The 19,248-nt window shown below is 33.3% G+C and overlaps 2 protein-coding genes and 1 pseudogene across 4 annotated transcripts; 1 reads left to right on the top strand and 2 right to left on the bottom strand.

Annotated features, from left to right (window-relative positions):
- Window positions 1-435: 435 nt before the first annotated feature.
- On the bottom strand, window positions 436-6,426 carry LOC143566346 (uncharacterized). 2 transcript variants are annotated; one of them, XM_077053077.1, is made up of 8 exons: window positions 6,138-6,426; window positions 1,736-2,968; window positions 1,539-1,655; window positions 1,396-1,444; window positions 1,157-1,305; window positions 998-1,084; window positions 781-906; window positions 436-707 (listed from the first exon to the last, which is right to left on the bottom strand). In XM_077053077.1, exons 1-8 carry the CDS (start codon window positions 6,207-6,209, stop codon window positions 624-626), a joined length of 1,917 nt encoding a protein of 638 aa, XP_076909192.1. In that variant the 5' UTR covers window positions 6,210-6,426; the 3' UTR covers window positions 436-623. The 2 variants fall into 2 exon arrangements, with proteins under 2 accessions (XP_076909192.1, XP_076909191.1); XM_077053076.1 differs by having other exon boundaries at window positions 1,157-1,444.
- A 2,574-nt stretch (window positions 6,427-9,000) lies between these two features.
- LOC143566336 (monothiol glutaredoxin-S6-like) lies at window positions 9,001-10,671 on the top strand. The gene is made up of 4 exons (XM_077053070.1): window positions 9,001-9,167; window positions 10,126-10,199; window positions 10,279-10,377; window positions 10,466-10,671. The coding sequence occupies exons 1-4, from the start codon at window positions 9,001-9,003 to the stop codon at window positions 10,519-10,521; spliced, it is 396 nt and encodes a 131-aa protein (XP_076909185.1). The 3' UTR covers window positions 10,522-10,671.
- Window positions 10,672-10,855: 184 nt separating this feature from the next.
- LOC143566345 (uncharacterized) lies at window positions 10,856-16,031 on the bottom strand (annotated as a pseudogene). Its single transcript, XR_013141218.1, has 12 exons — window positions 15,969-16,031; window positions 15,692-15,832; window positions 14,541-14,791; window positions 14,341-14,460; window positions 13,725-13,805; window positions 13,550-13,645; window positions 13,361-13,456; window positions 13,244-13,297; window positions 12,964-13,173; window positions 12,756-12,878; window positions 11,879-11,944; window positions 10,856-11,784 (listed from the first exon to the last, which is right to left on the bottom strand). The product of XR_013141218.1 is annotated as an uncharacterized LOC143566345 (transcript).
- Between the last annotated feature and the right edge of the window lie 3,217 nt (window positions 16,032-19,248).

Here is a 19,248-nt window from a genome sequence, read left to right as displayed (position 1 = left end):
CTATCCATACCCTACGGGTAGAGTCAGTTCCGATTTCGGGTATAGAATACCCGGGTATTAAAAAAACCGGTTCCGGGTATTTTTTTCGGGTCCGGTCCCGGGTACGGGTTTTTTGTGCACCTCTAATTGTGCTTGTTTGATATTTTGGACATTTTTTGTTATACGAAAAGGTAGGATACAAACACGTGAATAAGAAGCATGTTTCACAATGTATAACCGGCTTTAATCACCGTTTAAGAGTTTTTTTTTTCTAATCACATCTAAAATCAAACGTAACAATCTTAGTAAAAAAAGGATCAAGGATCCATGGTAAAAGAAGAGATCAAATTTGGAGTAAATAATAAACTTTGTTATAAAAACGAAGACATGTAATAACCATACTTATGTTATCTTCATAAAAAATATCAATAACCATATCATAGTTGTATTCAATTAATCACTTATGTCCCCAAAACTGAATAGAATGCAGCAATCATGATTATACATTACATATCTACACAATTGCATATTTATGGGGTAACATACATCCTAATAAAATAATAAATATGAGAAGGGCACACTAAAAATAGATACTCTTCCTCTCACGGTTCCAAAGTCATCCAAACAACCGGTCAAACATTCTTCTACTGAACTGCTTTTAACTTGTTAGCCAAGAAACGTCTCACATACTTGTCGTTAATCTCAAACATAAAAAACATCCCCCTCATCTACCAATTCAAAACATAAAACAAGTTAGTTTGATAAAAGAAAGAATGATGCAAAAGTAACTTTTAACTTTACCTCAATTAAAGAATTTGAAGCAAGTGCAACCACCTCACCGTGAGTAACTTCTATGCCGTTTAATATGATTGGATTGCCAAGGTTTTTGAGAGTGAATGATCCATCGGTTTCCATCTTAATAATAGCCTGTGAACATAAAAAAAATGTAATCTATATAATAAATAACATGCAGTAGCAACAAGATGCAGGGATAACATAATCTTTTCATAATTCTCACCTGTCGCCTGGATATCTTATTAGCACGACCTTCTTTTCTTAGATCAATATCAACCTCAATGTTTTCGGTAGATCTTCCAATTGTAACCTACATAACATAAATTGTCTTCAGTTGGTCATATATATTTTTTAAATAGTAATATATTAATAATCTGAATACCTCGGTTTTCTTGATATAGTGAGTCAAACGACGGCTGTAAAAGATGGCAAGGGCTTCATGCGATGACATGAATCTTTGAAACGAAGAATGGGCCGTTTGTTCCAGCCTCATTATCATCCTTTTAGCATCCTTGGTTTTATACTTTGCAACTGCAGATTGGAAAAACTGACAATAATAAGAAAATGATACCAAATGCAGATAAGAAGTTGTACACAACAGTACAACACCATAAGCATTACCTTCATTTGTGATACACTCACGACCATGAACCAACTCCTTTTCAAGTATCTGAAACAATACAATGAATACATCAACCATTAAAATGTGTAAAACATAAAAAAAACAAAATGATAATATGAACAATGGTGTTAGAAAAATTTACCATAGGTTCAACATCGGAAAAATAGGGTATGTCATCATCACTATCGGAGTTTTTCTCACTGACATAAGTATCATTCACTGATTTTACATCAGCCATTTTCACAGAGCTACTTAAACCCTGTTTACATGAGTTAAAAAACAAAATCAGATAATGAAAGCTTTAGTGTGATGAAATCATATGTATATATGTAATATTACCTTGTGTTCAACCTTACTAGCATCTTTCTCCATCATTCCATTCCTACTAATGTCGACATGCTTATGAATGGTCAAAGTTTTACTAGAAAGTGGACCCAGATATTGACAATCAGGTGGCCCACAGTTTGATACACTAGGTCCACCTGCAATTGACCGCGTGAGACTCGGTGGATCTTTCCCATTTGTTGCTTTATTAAGCACCTTTTCATCATCCTTCTTGTGTGATGACGAGGATAACGGACCAATAGAACTTGTAACAATTTTCCGACTAGACGCATGAACCAGCAAGAAAATATCATCATTGCATGGTATATCAGTGTCTTCCGTGTTTAAACTGCAAATAATCTCCCCTTCGTTAAGCTCTTGATTACTATCAAATTTGGGATCTTTAGATTCTTCAAGATTCACGCTTGCAACTGTCGGTGTGGCAGCATCAGCACTGCACAAATTAGCTTCTTTTGCATCAACATCCATGATACCAATATCATCTTCATTAGGGAAGTTGAGAAGAGAATCTGTATATTCTATACAATTGATTAAACCGTGGGCCTCATCAAACTCTGGCAAACTCTTATCCTCATAAAGTGCTGGCATGTCGTCTACAACCTGTTGATTTTCTGCATTGGTCAAATCAACCGGCATATCCGGTGCAGAAATATCTTCCATCACCTTCCACAGTGGCAATCTTGTTGATGAAGCACTATTATCTGAAATAGGGGAGTTATAATGGTGTTTCCCTCCAAATAATTTATCATTTTTCGTTTCAGACAGGCCCGGTTTATCATTTATAACATTATTAACATCATTAACTGGATTATCTACAATTGTGGTTGTAGCAACAGTAGCATCAGTAGGTACACTCATTAAAGATTCGGGAAAAACCTGGCGCAAGATCTCAAAATCCTTTTCCTCAAAACCTAAATCATTTGCAAGACAATCGTCTTGAAATTTAGGTTCTTGGAAAAAAACAACATTTTGAGAGTTAAAAAAGTCATTTTTTATTCTTTTTCGCATGGTGTAATACTCTCTGCGTATGCTCTCGTTTTTTCTCTTTTGAGATTTTGATGGTGGATCAGAACCAGATAGTGCAAGTATAGCCATGTGTGCTGAAGATTGATTGGCAATATCAGGATCATAGAGAAGCGAATGCCAGCGATCTCGAATTTCACGTAACGTGTATTTACGTGAAAACTTTACTGCCCCTTTAGCGAGTGATATGAGAGAAGATCCGCGCTGTGATAAAAAAAGCACAAAGTTAACAGCAAATATTAGTGTGGAAATATTTTTTTGCTACACGCGTTTAGGAAGGGTCTATGAAATAGTTTACGTTCCAAGAATAGATATGCGATCTAAGGCGTATATGCGTATCCGTGTATTTAAGATTAACCTTTTTGAAGAATCTTATATTATTGACAGGAGGACTACTCCCATAAGAAACAACATGTATACTTCTCAGGATGGAAAGAGCATGCATGCACTAGATATATGTATTCCTATTATTTATGACTTATGAATATACTATCTTCACGCTATTTTAAAAGATCGAAGATATAATGATTTTAAATAAATATGAACAAAGTAGAAACACTCAAAGAATAATGGAATCTAATATCCATTTTGTCTTCCGTGTGTGTGATTCGACTCGCGAGGGAACTAACGTAGCCTAACTATATTAAAGCAACTAGAAAACACTAAATTTTTATCAACCATATCCTATAAGACATAAGATGAGAACAATAAGCAAATGCCACATGAAGCAGATGAAATTCATAAAAGATAGTTAAAAACACACAATGCACAAAGTTAACAGAAAATATTGGTGTGAAAATATTATTTTCTAAGCGCCTTTAGGAATGGTTTGTGAAATAGTTTACTTACCAAGAATAGATATGCGATCTAAGCTGTATACGCGTATCCGTGTATTCAAGATTTAACTTTTGTGAAGAATCTTGTAGTACTGAAAGGAGAAAAGCTCCCACCTTAAGAAACTAACCGTATGCTTCTCGGAATAGAAAGAGCATGCTTGCGGTATATATATGCATTCCTAATATTTATGATTTATGAGTATTCTATCTTTACACTATTTTAAAAGATAGAAGATATAATGATGAGTCAATGACCTTAATAAATATGAACAGAACAGCAAACACTTCAACCTTCTGGTCAAAGAAAACTGGAATCTAATATCCTTTTTGTCTTCCATGTGTGTGGTTCGAATCGCAAGGAAACTAAAGTAGCCTAGCTATATTAAATCCATTACAAAACACTAGATTCTTTATCAACCATATCCTAGAAGACATAAGATGAAATAGAACGATACGCAAATGTCACATGAAGCGAATGAAATACATAAAAGATAGTTTAGTTCGGAGGCCCTAAATAGTTCTAAAGATGTGATTGGTTCACCACTCAAGGTTTCGCCACATATTATCAATTAATTATGCTAATCTTCATCGCATTGTTACCACACGTGAAGCTCGTGTTCCACATCAATAAATTAAACATGCTAACGAAGATCAACAATCTAACTAAGTTAGGTTACAATATGCCTACAAATATGCTTTCATGGACATTGCATACATCCATTAAAACCTAGGCTTTTTCTCGTTCATTTTAGTCATATACCTAAACAAAACCGAAAAGGAAGCATATATGTCTCGTAAACATAACACACACACACACACGAATACGCGCATATATGTATTTAGGCAAGTAAGCAATCATTGTATACACCAAATATATGCTTTCATGAACATTGCATGCATCCATAGACCATAAAACTAGGTTTTGTCGTTCATTTATCGAGATAAACAAAAACGTAAAACGGTCATACAACTAAACAAAACTGAAAAGGCAGCATACATGTCTCATAAACGCAACACAAATACGCGCATATATGCATATGTTAGGCAAGTAGCCAGTCATTCTATGCACCAAATATCAATCAATCTGAACATCAATAAACCGGAACAAACTTGTGTTACGTGAGTTACAACTTACATCTTACATCTTACATCAACTTAAACATAGATGAATCAAACTTTTATGAGCAAAATGCACACAAATGGTTTTGTATGAGAACATAGGGCCACTAGTATATAGCAGCTAACTGTATAAACCATACATGAATTATTCCTAACATCAGTAAATCAAATCAAAACTGTGTCACACAAGTTAATTGCAGCATGCAATCAGTATCAATTTTCACACAATCCAATAGCTAAAGACAAATCGCAATCAGCACCAAATTCAACAAACGGAGCCTTAACTAACCTCTTAACATTAACATAATCACCTATCGCAATCTTACATACGAAAAATCCACCAAAAACAATAGCAGTTATAGAAACGTATCCAAATGTTCATTTATCGAGATAACAAATTCACGATCATATAACTTAACAAAACCGAAAAGGAAGCATGTATGTCTCATAAACATAACACAGAGTCACAGACACAAATACGCACGTATACACATATATATATTTAGGCAGGTAATCTATCATTCTACGCACCATTACACCAGAGATATCAATCACTCTGAACATCACTAAACTGGAACAAATTCGTCTTACGCAAATTACACGTTTCATCAACTTATACATAAATGAATCTAACGATTATGAACTAAATACGCTCATATATTTTTGTATGAGTATTTAGTGCCACTACTATATAACTAAATGTATCCACCATATATAAGTTCTTCCTAACATCGGTAATCAAATAAAAACTGTCACACAAGTTACATCAACTTATACATACATGAATCAAATGTTTACAAACAAAATACACAAACATTTTTGTATGAGAAGTTAAGGCCACTAGCTTCAACCGGTTCTGATTCGATAAATCAAATCAAAACCGTGTCAGTGTGTCACACAAGTTAATTCCAGCATATGATCCAATAGCTGAAAACATATTGCAATCAGCATCAAATTCAAAAAACCGAGCCCTAATTAATCTCTTAACAATAACAGTTATAGAAACGTATCCAAACGTTCATTTATCGAGATAACAAAATTCACAATCATATAAATAAACAAAACTGAAAAGGAAGCATACATATCTCATAAACATAACACAAACACACACATATATGCATATATATTTAGGCAAGTAATCTATCAATCACTATGAACATCAGTAAACTTATACACAAACAAATCTAACTTGTACGAACAAAATACACACAGATATATTTATATTATACAATACAGGCCACTAGCATATAACTAACAGTGTCACACAAGTTAATTCGCATCAAATATAACAATCCGTGCCCTAATTAATCTGCTAACACTAACATAATCACAAATTACAATCACACGTACGAATAATCATCCAAATCAATCCAAAATCAATTCGAAAAGCAATAACAGTTACAGAAACGTATCCAGACCTGCATAGCATTCTTCAGCAAGAGATCGTCTGCAGGATTCCACGTAGAACGAAGAGTATCCGTTGCCGTCATCTTCTCCGTCGAATACAAGCCCTAAATGTATCAAATAAGTGATTAATTAACGAATCGAAAGCAATTGACGATCAATTGGAAGGTGAATGTGAATGTGAATGTATAAGAGAGTATATAGTGAAGAATTTGGGGAAGGCGGGTAACAAAACCCCATGGAAATTGCAGGTTTTAAATTTGTTAGTATGTTTGTAATTCATTAATTAATTAGTTAATGTGAAGATATTTTGAATTTAATTTTATTAATGAAAGTATATTAAATACATGGAGAATTCATTATTATTTGAATTAAATTAAATATATACAGCTTACAACCGTCAGATACTTTGACTGAATAATTTAATTTATTTAATGGCATTTTGAGAAAGTTTTTGAATAAATGAATCGTTTAAATGTAAGCAAACGGTTTTTTAGTTTTTATAAAAGTTTAATTAATAGTTAATAGTTTAACACATGGCTAAAATGTGAAAATGAGTCTGGAAGGTAGAGGTCCGGCTGAACAAGATTGATTAGTATGGTATTGACGTCTTTTATAAATTATAAGATACCAAGGTAGCGTTTGGTATGCAATAATCATAAAGGGAATGGAATGATTCATTGCTTAGGAATGAAAAATATGGTGTTTAGTTGCTTAATGAAATGGAATCACCCATTACACATGGAATCACATTCCATCAAAACCATTCATTTCCACCCACCTTCTTTTTTTCCATTCCATTTTTTTTGTAAAGTAACTTACTCTGAGAAAAAAGTGTTTTTATTATTTATATTTCATTTCTATAATTTTTTTGGATACCAAATAACATTAACTATGCATCAACGGTGATATTTTTTTATAATAAAAATACAATGTTAGATAAAAAATTTGTTAATAATTATTTAAAATATTATTTGTTTTGAATCATACTATCCACACTTAAAATCAATTTTGCTGAGTTGTCGTATACTTTTTAGAGAATCCTATATAAGATTAAGCTGTTAAATATAAAATAATATTTAAATGGTTTTACATAATGCCATTAAGGCTATTGTTGATTTTAGTATCTTACCAAATTTGAAAAATATCATTTTATGTTTAATAGCAATTTTTTCCATCTAAATCCCTCAAACCTTATACTTATATCTCATAGGTTAACCAAACAAGATAAATAAATGGTAACGATCCATTTCAATCCCTTGTTCATTCCACTCCTTCTCCCATTCCATTCTCCCTTCATTCCATTACCTCCAACCAAACATACCCCAAGTCATTATGAAATCATAATATATTTACATGGTAAAGGACGAAGCCATATTATTTTATATGTTTACGTCACACCTTTTTTAATCTGTTTGATAAATTACACGGTAAAGGACGATTCTCACGGTTTTAAATTTTATAATAGTAAGTCTAAACGAAAAGTTTTCTTTTTGGGCTAAGATACATGTTTATTACATGCATCAACGGTGATATTTTTTTATAATAAAAATACAATGTTAGATAAAAAATTTGTTAATAATTATTTAAAATATTATTTGTTTTGAATCATACTATCCACACTTAAAATCAATTTTGCTGAGTTGTCGTATACTTTTTAGAGAATCCTATATAAGATTAAGCTGTTAAATATAAAATAATATTTAAATGGTTTTACATAATGCCATTAAGGCTATTGTTGATTTTAGTATCTTACCATATTTGAAAAATATCATTTTATGTTTAATAGCAATTTTTTCCATCTAAATCCCTCAAACCTTATACTTATACAAATTTGAATACTCTTTTATTTGGAGAGACAAGCACCATACAAATAAACCACCATTAATATTGTTTTTATGTTTATTTGACATATGATGGACTTTTATCCTCTTATCTTTAACCTTAAATTTCTTTTAATTTCATTTTAAACAACCCTTTTGTTTTTTAAACGTCGATAACTTTTTCATACATTAGTTTTCTTTAAAATAATAGACCATAAAAACGAATATATGTTCTTTAATTTGCATATAATAAATGCCTAGAATACTTTTTATTATGTATTAAATTGTCACGTTTGGTGTTTTTTTATTAAATTATGCACAAAATTTTAAAAACAACATATATATATGTTCTTTAACGGGTTTCTCATTTGATTGGATATAAAAAAACCTTAACTTTATAGCTAAATAGAAACTGTCTTGATTGTATTCAAGCTTGAACCTAAAAACAATCAAAGTATCACAAAAGGTGGGCTCCAAGGGAAGAACACGCACATGCAGATCACCATCAAATGCCTAGAATACTTTTATTTTGGGCCCCGTGCCTCCGCACGGTTTGCACCGCCCCAAAACCGGGGCTAACGTCTGCAAAAAGGACAAACGAAATATTTCCTCAAACACATGACCTAATAAGTTGTCCACACACTCCACATCATTACGCGACTCCACCAAACGGTAAAGTATTTGGTTTCTCACTCTCTCAAACCACAACACTATCTCTTTGTGATTTACACACTTGTATCATAAATGCGACTTTTCTGAGCTGGAAGCGTCTCTCCCTTCTAATCACCACCACACGATAGTTTTCCTTGCATCTTTGTATTTGCAGATCGTAACATACCACGTCTTCTTATGAATGTACCGGTTAAACTCGTGTTTCTTTCGTAACTAGTTAATTGTACATTAAAAAAGAAAAAGGAAAAAAAAATATAATTATTAAGGCGTCAGTACAACAATATTAACCAACCCACACGTTTGTTTCTCGAATAGAAAGAACTAACATTCCATTCCCTGGCCTAATAACAATAATAATAATACCTGCAAACGCAACAGAAAGATGGAGCTTGGGTCAGATAATAGGCGTAGATTGGTAATATCAGCAGTCGGAATCATGCTGTTGATGATTGCGCCTATGAAAGTCGTAGCATCGAAATCTCCGTCGGCTTTTGTTCAAACCGTCATCTATTCCAATAAGATCGTCATTTTCTCCAAATCATACTGCCCGTTAGTATTCTCTCTATTCATATTCATATAATAATCAATAGCAATTCATGTTCATGCTTTTATAAATTGTTATTCGTTTTAATCGATTGATGCAAATCAATTTATTAGATCTTCTATGCTCAGATTCATTAGTAATTACATTTTAGGGTTTGATCATCTTATCTTCACCTCCCATAATATAAACATGTTAATTTATTTGAATTAAAAAAAACTATTGCCATGTCATACTCGTTTTTATGATGTATATGTTTTATAAAAATACGGACGCATGACCGTTTAAAAATTGTGGGGCAGTTAGTTTAAAAGGTCAACAATATTGTAGGTGTAAACGAGCCAAGCTCGACGAGGCTTGAGCTTAGCTCGTTTTGAATTACAAGAGCTCGAGCTCGGCTCATTTCGAGCTATCTTTCTAAAGCTCGAGATCAGCTCATGAGTTGTTTTTTCAAGCTCGGGCTCGGCTCGTTTGTTAGTCATTATAAACGTTTTCAAATATTTTTATATATTCTGAGAAAAAACCTTAAACGAGCCAAAGCTCGGCTGTGCAGTGTGAAATTAATACATAGAAGTCCAAAAGAGGTAAAACTTACAAATGAACAAGGCTCAAGCTAGGGTTCGATAACTAAACAAGCTTTATTTGAGGCTAGGGCTCGCCTCGAGCCTGAAAAAGTGTCGCTCATTTCAAGCTCTTAATCTATCCGAGCTCGAGCAGCTCGGCTCGTTTGCGCCTCTAACAATATGTTTAAAAGGATTATACCATATGTTTTAAAAAAGTTTCAATTACTTAAACTCCCTTGTATGTGTTATAACTAATTATATAGTATAGATTAGTAGCTTTATGTCACAACATGATTAATGTATATATAGTTATCATCCTTAATAACTTAATAACCGAATACATATTCATATTTAGCATGTTAAAAGATAGTGGATGTTAATGTGTTATGTGTCATGAATTCAGATTCTGTCGACGTGCAAAAGGCGTCTTTAGTGAACTAAAAGAGCAACCTTATGTCGTGGAGCTTGATCACCGAGGTACTTGACTACTTATCATCTAATCTTTATTTTTATAAAATGTTTGATGATTGAACACTTGAATCAATGTTATTTTCAGACGATGGGTATAAAATCCAGGATGTGCTTTTGGACCTGGTTGGGCGTCGCACGGTTCCTCAGATATTTGTGAACGGGAAGCATGTAGGTGGCGCTGACGGTTAGTGTTTCTTCTGTTTCTGTTTGTTATGGTGTTTGGGTACTTTAATGTTTAGTTATTAAGATTTGTTGTCTTTTTTGTCTGGTAGATCTTGATGTAGCTGTCAGGAATGGTGTGTTGCAAGATCTCCTGGGTACTAATTGAATATGAAGAGACTATTGGCATTATGTTTTGATTTAGTTTTTAATCTTTTAGTGCATGTAAAGTGTGAATCATTTACTGGTTAAACATAATTTGGAGGAGACTGATGTCTGTTCCTGTTTCTAATAGTTGGCTTTATTCTATACAAATAGTCGCGTTTGGTTCACAGTATTTTACGAATAACTGGATTTTATGGCGGCGGTTGTCGTGGGTGTAGGCTTTTACTCAGTGGGGCAAGAAACAGGCAGTTCAAAACTTGTTTCACAAAACGAAAGGCAATCAGAAAACATGTTCCAATAGTTATTATTTTTTTTTATATGAGAATAAAATGCTCATTTGTTTCTGTTTTATAACTATATTAAAACAAGAATACTAATTTTAAGGGTACCAATGATCAGATATCCTCAATCACTATCACTCCTACTTAAAAATAAAATATATATGTATATAAACAGAGCTCTACCAAATTATAAAACGAAACACTTGATCTTTAAATGTGACCAGAAGAAACTCGCGGTTTACCCTTCATTGAATTCAAGTGGTGAGTGACGAAAATAACCACCATCACAACGAGCAAACACCCAACGAGTGCACTAAAGAAAAACGCACCCGGTTGCCTGGTTTGAACGAACCCATAGACCCCATTGTTAGTCACAACAATGAGATCGGTTAATCCATCGTTTGAAAAATCGGCATCAATCAATGCATGAGTCGGCGGTGCAGGAAGGTCAACTGATGCCAGTTGACTTCCACTGGGAGATAGCACCACTGCTTCTTGATCTCCAGCTGCCAATATCAAAAACCGATCATCATGCATCCGCAAATTAAACGGTTTTAAAGTGGGGACCACATAGCCTGCACGCATCATCCCCACCGGAGACGGAATATTTGTCCATGTCGCACCAGTCACATCTGCCATTGCCAAACCGCGCCATGCCCATGCAAACCAGGTGTGTAAGCGGTTACTTCCCCACGGTTTGTTAAAAACACAACATCTCCATGGCTTCCTTTCCTATGTTTATGGCCATCGTTAGTTGGAATGAGGATCGGTGTTGCTACCTCGAGTGAATTTACATCTAAAGCTCTTGCAAAGCTTCTAGAATATTCTCCATGAGGGAAGAAGTTGAAAGGAGAGTGATGACATATAGAAACATTAAAAAGTTGTTCACGTACGGGTACACCTGATGTTGCAACCGCCCAACATGGTTTTAATACTTCCATTAATCCGCTAACAACCGCTTGCTCACCACCATTCCCCCCAATAGCCTGCAAAAATCAAATAAACCGTTAGTTTTTTAGTTTCTATAAACTAAACTAAGAACGTAAAAAATAGTCAAACGAAGGGTTATAATTTATAAACCTGGACATGATCAACTACTCCATCTCCATTAATATCAGCATGCAAGCCACCTTCTAGAAGATGAAGCTACAACATAATTACAAAGTATAATCAAATATAAATATACGGGTCGGTATAATTAATATACATGGGACAATTTCATACATACCCCTATAAACTTGGAAAATATCATATACATATACACCCAGGCAAAACTATAAATATCATACATGCCCTTGCTAAGTAATTGTATATATCAAATATATATCCAATTTAACAAATGATCATTTTGCCTTTATTTTATGGAACTTTAAATTTACTATATCCCCGTCTTATTTCAAAACTTAATGAAGTTGGGTATACATGATATTTTTAGTTTTGATTGGATATAAATGAAATTTTACAAGTTTGTAAGGGTATATACGAAATTAATGCTTATTTAATTACATGATAATGAAAAATCACGTTACCTTGCATAGTGTCGAAGCACGAAATGAATCTTACCTGATCCATGACGATGTTTCCACGGATTTTCGAGATGAACGAACCACGTCTTGATCTTCTTCTTCTTCGGCTGCGGCTGTGACCTGCAATGTCGAGACCTGCAATGGTTTCGGGGGTGTGGAGGTGACTGCTAAGATATCCTGAGGATTTCTTGTTCACAGACACAAAAAGTGGTGGTGGCTCTTATTGAGCATGACCCATGATAAGGAGGTGGAGACCTCCTTATATAGAGTCTCATGGCCACCATCATGGTACCCTAATGGGCCTAGCCCAGTTAGGGTTACCTCCACAAAACCCCCTCAGCCCAATAACATTGTATTAGTCCATGTAATGAAATAAGCCAAACATAATAGATTTAGGGTCGTAGAACCGGGTTTTAGTACCATACCCCTACACATAGTTTGCGACCGGATGCCAAATGCAAAACCTCAATCCCCTCCTTTTCATGAGCCACCACGACATTCGGTACCCACCATAGCTGTGTGTAGTTTGTAATTGTGGGAACATAAGGTGAAGCCTGCATTAATCATAAAAAAAACTTTTAATTTGTTAAAGGTCCTGTTTGTAATTTGTTACTTAATACACCATTATTAATATTTTACCTTCTTACTCTTAGCTGAATTAGCAAAATTTGCAGATTTACCAATCAAATTTGAAATCTTTTTTGACCAGTCTTTTCCCGGAGGATGGTTTTCCTCTGGCTTGTGATTGTGAAACAGATAATTTGAAGTTTTTCCGGGTGTTCTTTTCACCGACTTCCTTTTGTGCCGCCTAAAATGAGCCAGTTTTAGCAGTGTATCGTCGCGCCTATCCTGCTCAAGACGGGCATGTTTTAAAAAAGAAGTTGAAAAATAAATCTTGAAAAAAAGGTTGTTTACCCACCCAGTGATGTGGCATAATTCCAAGGATTGATTCTCTAAACTCTCTGCATTCAAACTACATTTGAAAAATAATATCAGAAATCTTTTGTATATCAAGCTTGTGTTGTGAAATGAGTACCTCTCCTGGTCGGCGCGTATTAAGAGTGTGAACATCAAGCTTATAATTATGTTGTGAAATTAGTGTCGATTCATCTGATGGAGCTGTTTCAATTTTCTGTCATTACATATATTAATTGGTAAAAACAAATTCTCATTTAAACAGTATGCTAGATACCGAAGTCTAAACTTTAATAAAACTTTAAATTACCTCGTTTTTTCTACTCCAGCGAAGAGTACCAGTTCGTCCTGCAAAAGTATAAAATGCAAAAAGGTGCAAGTCCACAGCTCCCGAGGCATCTGCAGACTACATGCTAAAACTTTATCCTTTATTAATATTAAAATAATTAAATTATACATACAAAAACTAAGTTGCAATTTCTTACTTCTTTCTCGGCCGCGCTTCTTCTATGCTGATTGAAACTTTCTTCAGCCATTTTAATATCTTCAAAAGGATCGAGGTGCATCTGAAACAATGCGACATAATATGAATAGGCTTGTAAACAAATCAAACGTTCATTTGGCGGAAAGTTTGTTTATAAAATAAACGAACGAACATGAAAAAGAACATTTTGTTAATTTAGTTAAACAAACAAACATGAACACATATCACGCTAGTTCATTTACATTCGTTTATTTATGTTCGTTAGTTTACATTTGTTTAAGTTTGTTCGTTCATGTATCCATTTAAACTGCCAGGCCAATAAAATTTAGTCTAGTTTTATTATTTTTCAGGCCCAAGAAATTGACATTCATGTTTACTTTTAATTAGTGTTTGCTTAGTTATGTTCGTATTTTTCTGTTCATCTGTGTTAAGTTATATTAGTTTGTTTACGTTCGTGAACCGTTCATTTATACTATTAAAAAGCGAACATAGACAAACATGAACACATTCATTTTCTTAACGAATCAACACAAACAAAAAAAAAACCCACTTATCTAACTGTCCGTGTGCGATCATTTGTTCGGTGAAAGTTAAAGCGAATAGATAAAAGGACATACATGTGGTTGCATTTCCATTCGTCCTCCAACAATTACAAGCCCAACATCTCCATGTTTTAGCGTATAATTACTCACAGAAATAGATATTTCCCTATGATGAGCATTATGTGGAAAATCCTCCTGGCATTACAAAAATAAACCAAGTAAAGCTCAGAGAATCTGAAATTCCAAAATTGTCCTTTATGCTCTTACAGTCTTACTTGAACATTTGTCTCCATAGTTTTTTGAGGTTGTGATCAAAGCACATAATAGACCAGCCTGATGTCACAACAACCAAGACCTGCTTTTGTACTTGGCCGGGTTTGAATGTTCGGTCAACCACCCCTGCTGACATGGCCACTGCCCGTCTTCCGGAAGCAACGCGGATCTTATCTGGTAACAGGCTCACCTCTGCAAGAACCCGAGCCTCACTAAACCTTTCATCCACTCGCCTCGAGTGAGGCTCCAAAACCTATAATCGTACGAGAAAAATAAGTATAAATTTCAAGATATGAAGCTAGATTAACAAACATTAAGATGGTTTGCAGGATTTGCGGATGGAACACTGAAAACAAATTGTTTTGAGTGAATCAGAGTGTGTGAAAATCGTAAAGACTCAGATGTGTTTATAGCTTCAACCAACTTCAACTTGTAAACATCAAACATAGAAGTGCAAACGAGCTGAGCTGCTCGCGAGCTACTTGAGATTGGATTGTTAAAAGCTCGAAACGATCCGAGCCTTTTCAACCCTAAGCCTCAAAGAACGCTTGTTTAGTTATCGAGCTTTGTATGGGAAGCTCGTTCAGGCTCATTGAGCCTTGTGCATTTTTAATTTTTACATATTTTAGACTTGTATGTATTAATTTGACACTGCATAGCTAAGCTTTGGCTTTTTTAAGGTTCTTCTCAAAACATATAAAAACTATCAATTAAAAATATATATAATTTAATTAATTAATAAATAGGAAAATTGGTTTCAATAATCTCAAATATGCTCTATTGGCAAATAACAGTCCCACCTTCACTCTTGGCTGGTGGCGGTCCCAAGTCCCAACTAAAGGTGTATTTTTTACAAACGGTCCGCAACTAACGGAGTTACCCATCCTTTAGTCTGGTACTTACGTGACACACCTAATTGTCAATAAACATCTATGTGGCAATAATCATCTGTTTGTTTTTAAAAAAATTGATTTTAAATAATCCCAACTAAAAGTGTAATTTGCCAACAAGTGATTATTCAATTTAAAACCAATTTTCGTAATAAATAATACGAAATGAGGCCAAGCTAAATAAAACGACTCACAAGCGGAGTTCGAGCATGCATACCTAAATGAAGTGTAAGTTAAACAAGCCTATATAAATAAATAAGTACCTGAATTTTGGCGTCATGTGTCGTGACAAGCACCTCTTTGTTCCCATCGCCGTTAAGATCAGTGAGAATCGGTTCGTATTGAATCGGATATTCATCTAATAGATGATACCACGCCTCCTTAAATGAAAAATCGCCTTCGTGCTAATAATGTTAACAATTACAGATCAATTAGACGAAAGTTTAACTAATCATGTAATTAGAGTTAGAATAATATATAATTAAGAGTTCTAGGTGGATGAATTGAGATAATAAGTTAATATATATATATATACCTTACCTGAAGGGAGAAGAAAATGGCCAATGCTGCTAGCATAATCATTGCTAAATCTCGTTTCCTCATTGATTAATTTGGGGGAAGAAGAAGAAGTGTGAACAGTAAAACTAAATTATCAACTTATGATTTTAACCAACCTATTATGTCTTTCTTTTTTACCCCTTGATGCATGTGTTTGCTGAGTCCTTGTGTTGTTGACTTGTTTTTTTTTAATTATGGGTTTGCAGTTAACTTGCTTAATTTTTTTAAATTATGTTTTTATGTTATAACTTAAAATGATTATTAGGCTTATGACTGAATACCTTAAATATGTTGTAAACATAAAATTATATGCTTGTCACTAATTACCTTAGCTAGTGTTTGATATGAAATAACGAAAAATAAAAGTAATGAAATTGAGTATGTTTGATTGAAGAATATAAATAGATTATATTATTTTTCTGTTAAAAAAGATATGTGATTACCTATCAAAACAACACAGCTATTTTCCCATGAATCAATCGATGATTTATTTTTTCCGATTGACAAATGTGAACTATTTTATTTTTTCTAGTTGGCAAAATATAGATGACAGTTATTTTTCATTATAATGGGTGATAAAGTTTGAATAATTTTAAGTTTATTTAGTGAGAAATTTTGAATGATTATAAAATTTTATTAGTTAAATATAATTTTTTATTGTACAAATTTATAATAAATTAAAGTAGGATAATGTTGTGAAAATTGATAATAATTTTTTTATGTGAAGGTATTTTTGTTTTTTTTAATAAAATGTATTCAAGTCTTTCATTGTTTCTTATTTACCAAATAACACAAAGTAATGATTTATTTCATTCTCGTAAGGTAATCAAATAGGTTAATGGAATAATTCCATTACTGCATACCCTTATGGCGCGTCTGCTTCTCATAATTCGTGGGAATTCAAAGAAATTGAAATTAAAGTCACATGACATAGCGGGTTCGTTTAGTTGGAATTGGAATCTTAATTTCATTTTGGTACGTTCAGTTGTCAAAAATTGGAGTTGGAAATTGGAGTTGGAATTCAATTCCTTCAAATTATTTTAAATAAAGAAATTCCAAATCCTTCATTTTTTAGCGAGAAAAACGAATAAAACATTTTAGTTTTTATTTTATTTTTTTTGTTTTTTTATTTATATTTTAAGTTATGAACTTATTATTATTATTTTTGAATAACTTTTTGAGTGTTTAAAGTTATTCAAAAATAATAATAATAAGTTCATAACTTAAAATATAAATAAAAAACAAAAATTCTAAAATGTTTCCGCTGTTATCATCGTTAAAAAAACTCAATTCTAATTCATTTGTGGTGATAGATTACAATTCGCTTGTCAAACGAACACATCAAGAATGAATTTGTATTTCAATTCATTCCAGTTCCAATTTCTGTTGGAATGTTCAGATTCCAAATCCAATTATTTTCAATTCCAAATTCTATGCAAATTCCAATTCCAATTCCAATTTCATGTCATTATGTGAAACGAATGCGCCCTTATTTATTATCACTAAAGGGGTGAACTTTTGGTATGGATAAATTTGATTTGTGAGTTTGGATTTTTCTGGAACGATTTTTTTTTTGTGTTATGCCATCGTACTTTCCAATTTAAATAGTCATGTTGCCTCACTATGGGCCGACTATGTTTTCTTAACCGGGCTCACGCTGACTTCAGAGTTTAATTTAGACGTTCTCAAAAGAAACCACGCTTGGTTGGTTCTGGATTCACAATAATAACCAATCTAGTTCAAATCATTCATTTCCCGAGTCTTATTGGAGGGGAAGGAAAGGAGAAGAAAAGGTGAAGGAATCATGTTCCAGAGATTTTTTAAGGGTGGGAGGGGAGGGGAAGGGAGATAAAATACTAGAAAATTTAAGTGTATAATAATCTTTCCAAATTGGAGAGATTAGGAGAGAAAATGTGTTTGCATCATTAATTGCCTATTAACTCCTACATTTTCTTTCCATTTCCTTCCATTTTCATTAAACTCGGGAATACAAAATAAAGTGACACATTTTCCTCCCCTCTCTTTCTTTTCTCTTTTGAATATCCTCCTTTTCTTTTTTCTCTTTAACTCTGTGTTCCCGAGTTTCACTTATGGGGAGAAAGGAAAGGAAAAGAAGGGAAAAAGTAGATAAAGTGTGTTCCTGAGTTTTTTATAAAGAGAAAGATAATTTTGGTGTGTTCCAAGGATTCATTTAACAAAAGAAAGGAAAGAAAGTAGTGTATTTTAAAGAATAAAATGGGATGGATAACTTTCCTTCCAATTTGGAAGGAATTGAAAAGAAAAGAAAAGAAAGAGAAAGAGAAAGAGAAAGGAAAGGAAAGGACAGGGAAAAGAAAGGAAAATGATTCTTTTTTCCTTTCTTGAATGAAATGAACTTGAAAACACATTTCGCTCTGTTCCCGAGTTTTATTAAATGAGAGGAAAGAAAAGATTTGGAATGATTTGCAAAAATTTTGTGTTCCAGAGCTTTTTTTATGAAGAGAAAGGAAGAAATGGAAAAGGGAAGAATGGAGTTTTAAATGAAACTCGGGAACACTTTGCAAATGTGAGAATCCGATTTGAGTCTAGAACTAAAGCCATTTTATGTGTATATTATTTTAATAATTTATTAATTATGTTTTTAATGTTATAACTTAAAATAATAATGATTAAGTATTTAGTTTAGTTGTGAAATTGATCAAAGTGAGTATATGCATGAAGTGTTGATTGTTAATTCTGGTATATGTTTCAAGATCAGTAAACAAACCATTGAAAGAAAAAGGCAAATGAAGAATCGCATGGCGGCTGCGTTATATCTAGTAGTCAACCGGACAAAGCATTATCAACGGCGATTAATCCCCAAAGTCAACCCATCATCATCATCATCATCATCATCAAGCTCAGGTGTCATTTCCATTACTATTATCCCCAATTTGCATCTCCACTTGCAATTCGCCTCTGTTTGTTTATAGTGTGTGAATTCTTAATTTGTTAACACTTAACTGACATTAAATAAACGAAATCCTTCTGCTTAATTTTACTGGAAACATATGTGGCCACGTTAACCATCGCTTATGGGTCGGTCACTTTCCGTTAATGTTTAATTAATTTATCTTTATTTTTCTATCCAAGCTCAATTATGAAGTTTCGAAGCTGAAATATGCAGTTTTTTCAAGCCATGTTATACATAGTTGCAGCATTAATTTAAATGTTCTTAGCTAGTAATGGAGGTATACAATTTGGAAAACACACAAACATACAAGGTTCGGTTCGGTTTTGGTTA

The sequence above is a fragment of the Bidens hawaiensis genome, unplaced genomic scaffold (assembly GCF_021521415.1).
Source record: "Bidens hawaiensis isolate Kalapana, Puna unplaced genomic scaffold, B.hawaiensis_p1.1 tig00022872_1, whole genome shotgun sequence".
Taxonomy (NCBI): domain Eukaryota; kingdom Viridiplantae; phylum Streptophyta; class Magnoliopsida; order Asterales; family Asteraceae; genus Bidens; species Bidens hawaiensis.
Note: the sequence above shows the minus strand (reverse complement) of the source record. Positions and strands in the feature narration are given on the sequence as shown.

Coding starts and splice junctions, on each gene's coding strand:
- LOC143566346 (XM_077053076.1), bottom strand. CDS start 6,209: ATGACGGCAACGGATACTCTTCGTTCTACGTGGAATCCTGCAGACGAT. Junction 2,969..6,137: donor TGCTGAAGAATGCTATGCAG/GTCTGGATACGT, acceptor TTTTTATCACAG/CGCGGATCTTCTCTCATATC. Junction 1,085..1,156: donor ACTATATCAAGAAAACCGAG/GTATTCAGATTA, acceptor TATGTTATGTAG/GTTACAATTGGAAGATCTAC.
- LOC143566336 (XM_077053070.1), top strand. CDS start 9,001: ATGGAGCTTGGGTCAGATAATAGGCGTAGATTGGTAATATCAGCAGTC. Junction 9,168..10,125: donor TTCTCCAAATCATACTGCCC/GTTAGTATTCTC, acceptor TCATGAATTCAG/ATTCTGTCGACGTGCAAAAG. Junction 10,378..10,465: donor GCATGTAGGTGGCGCTGACG/GTTAGTGTTTCT, acceptor TTTGTCTGGTAG/ATCTTGATGTAGCTGTCAGG.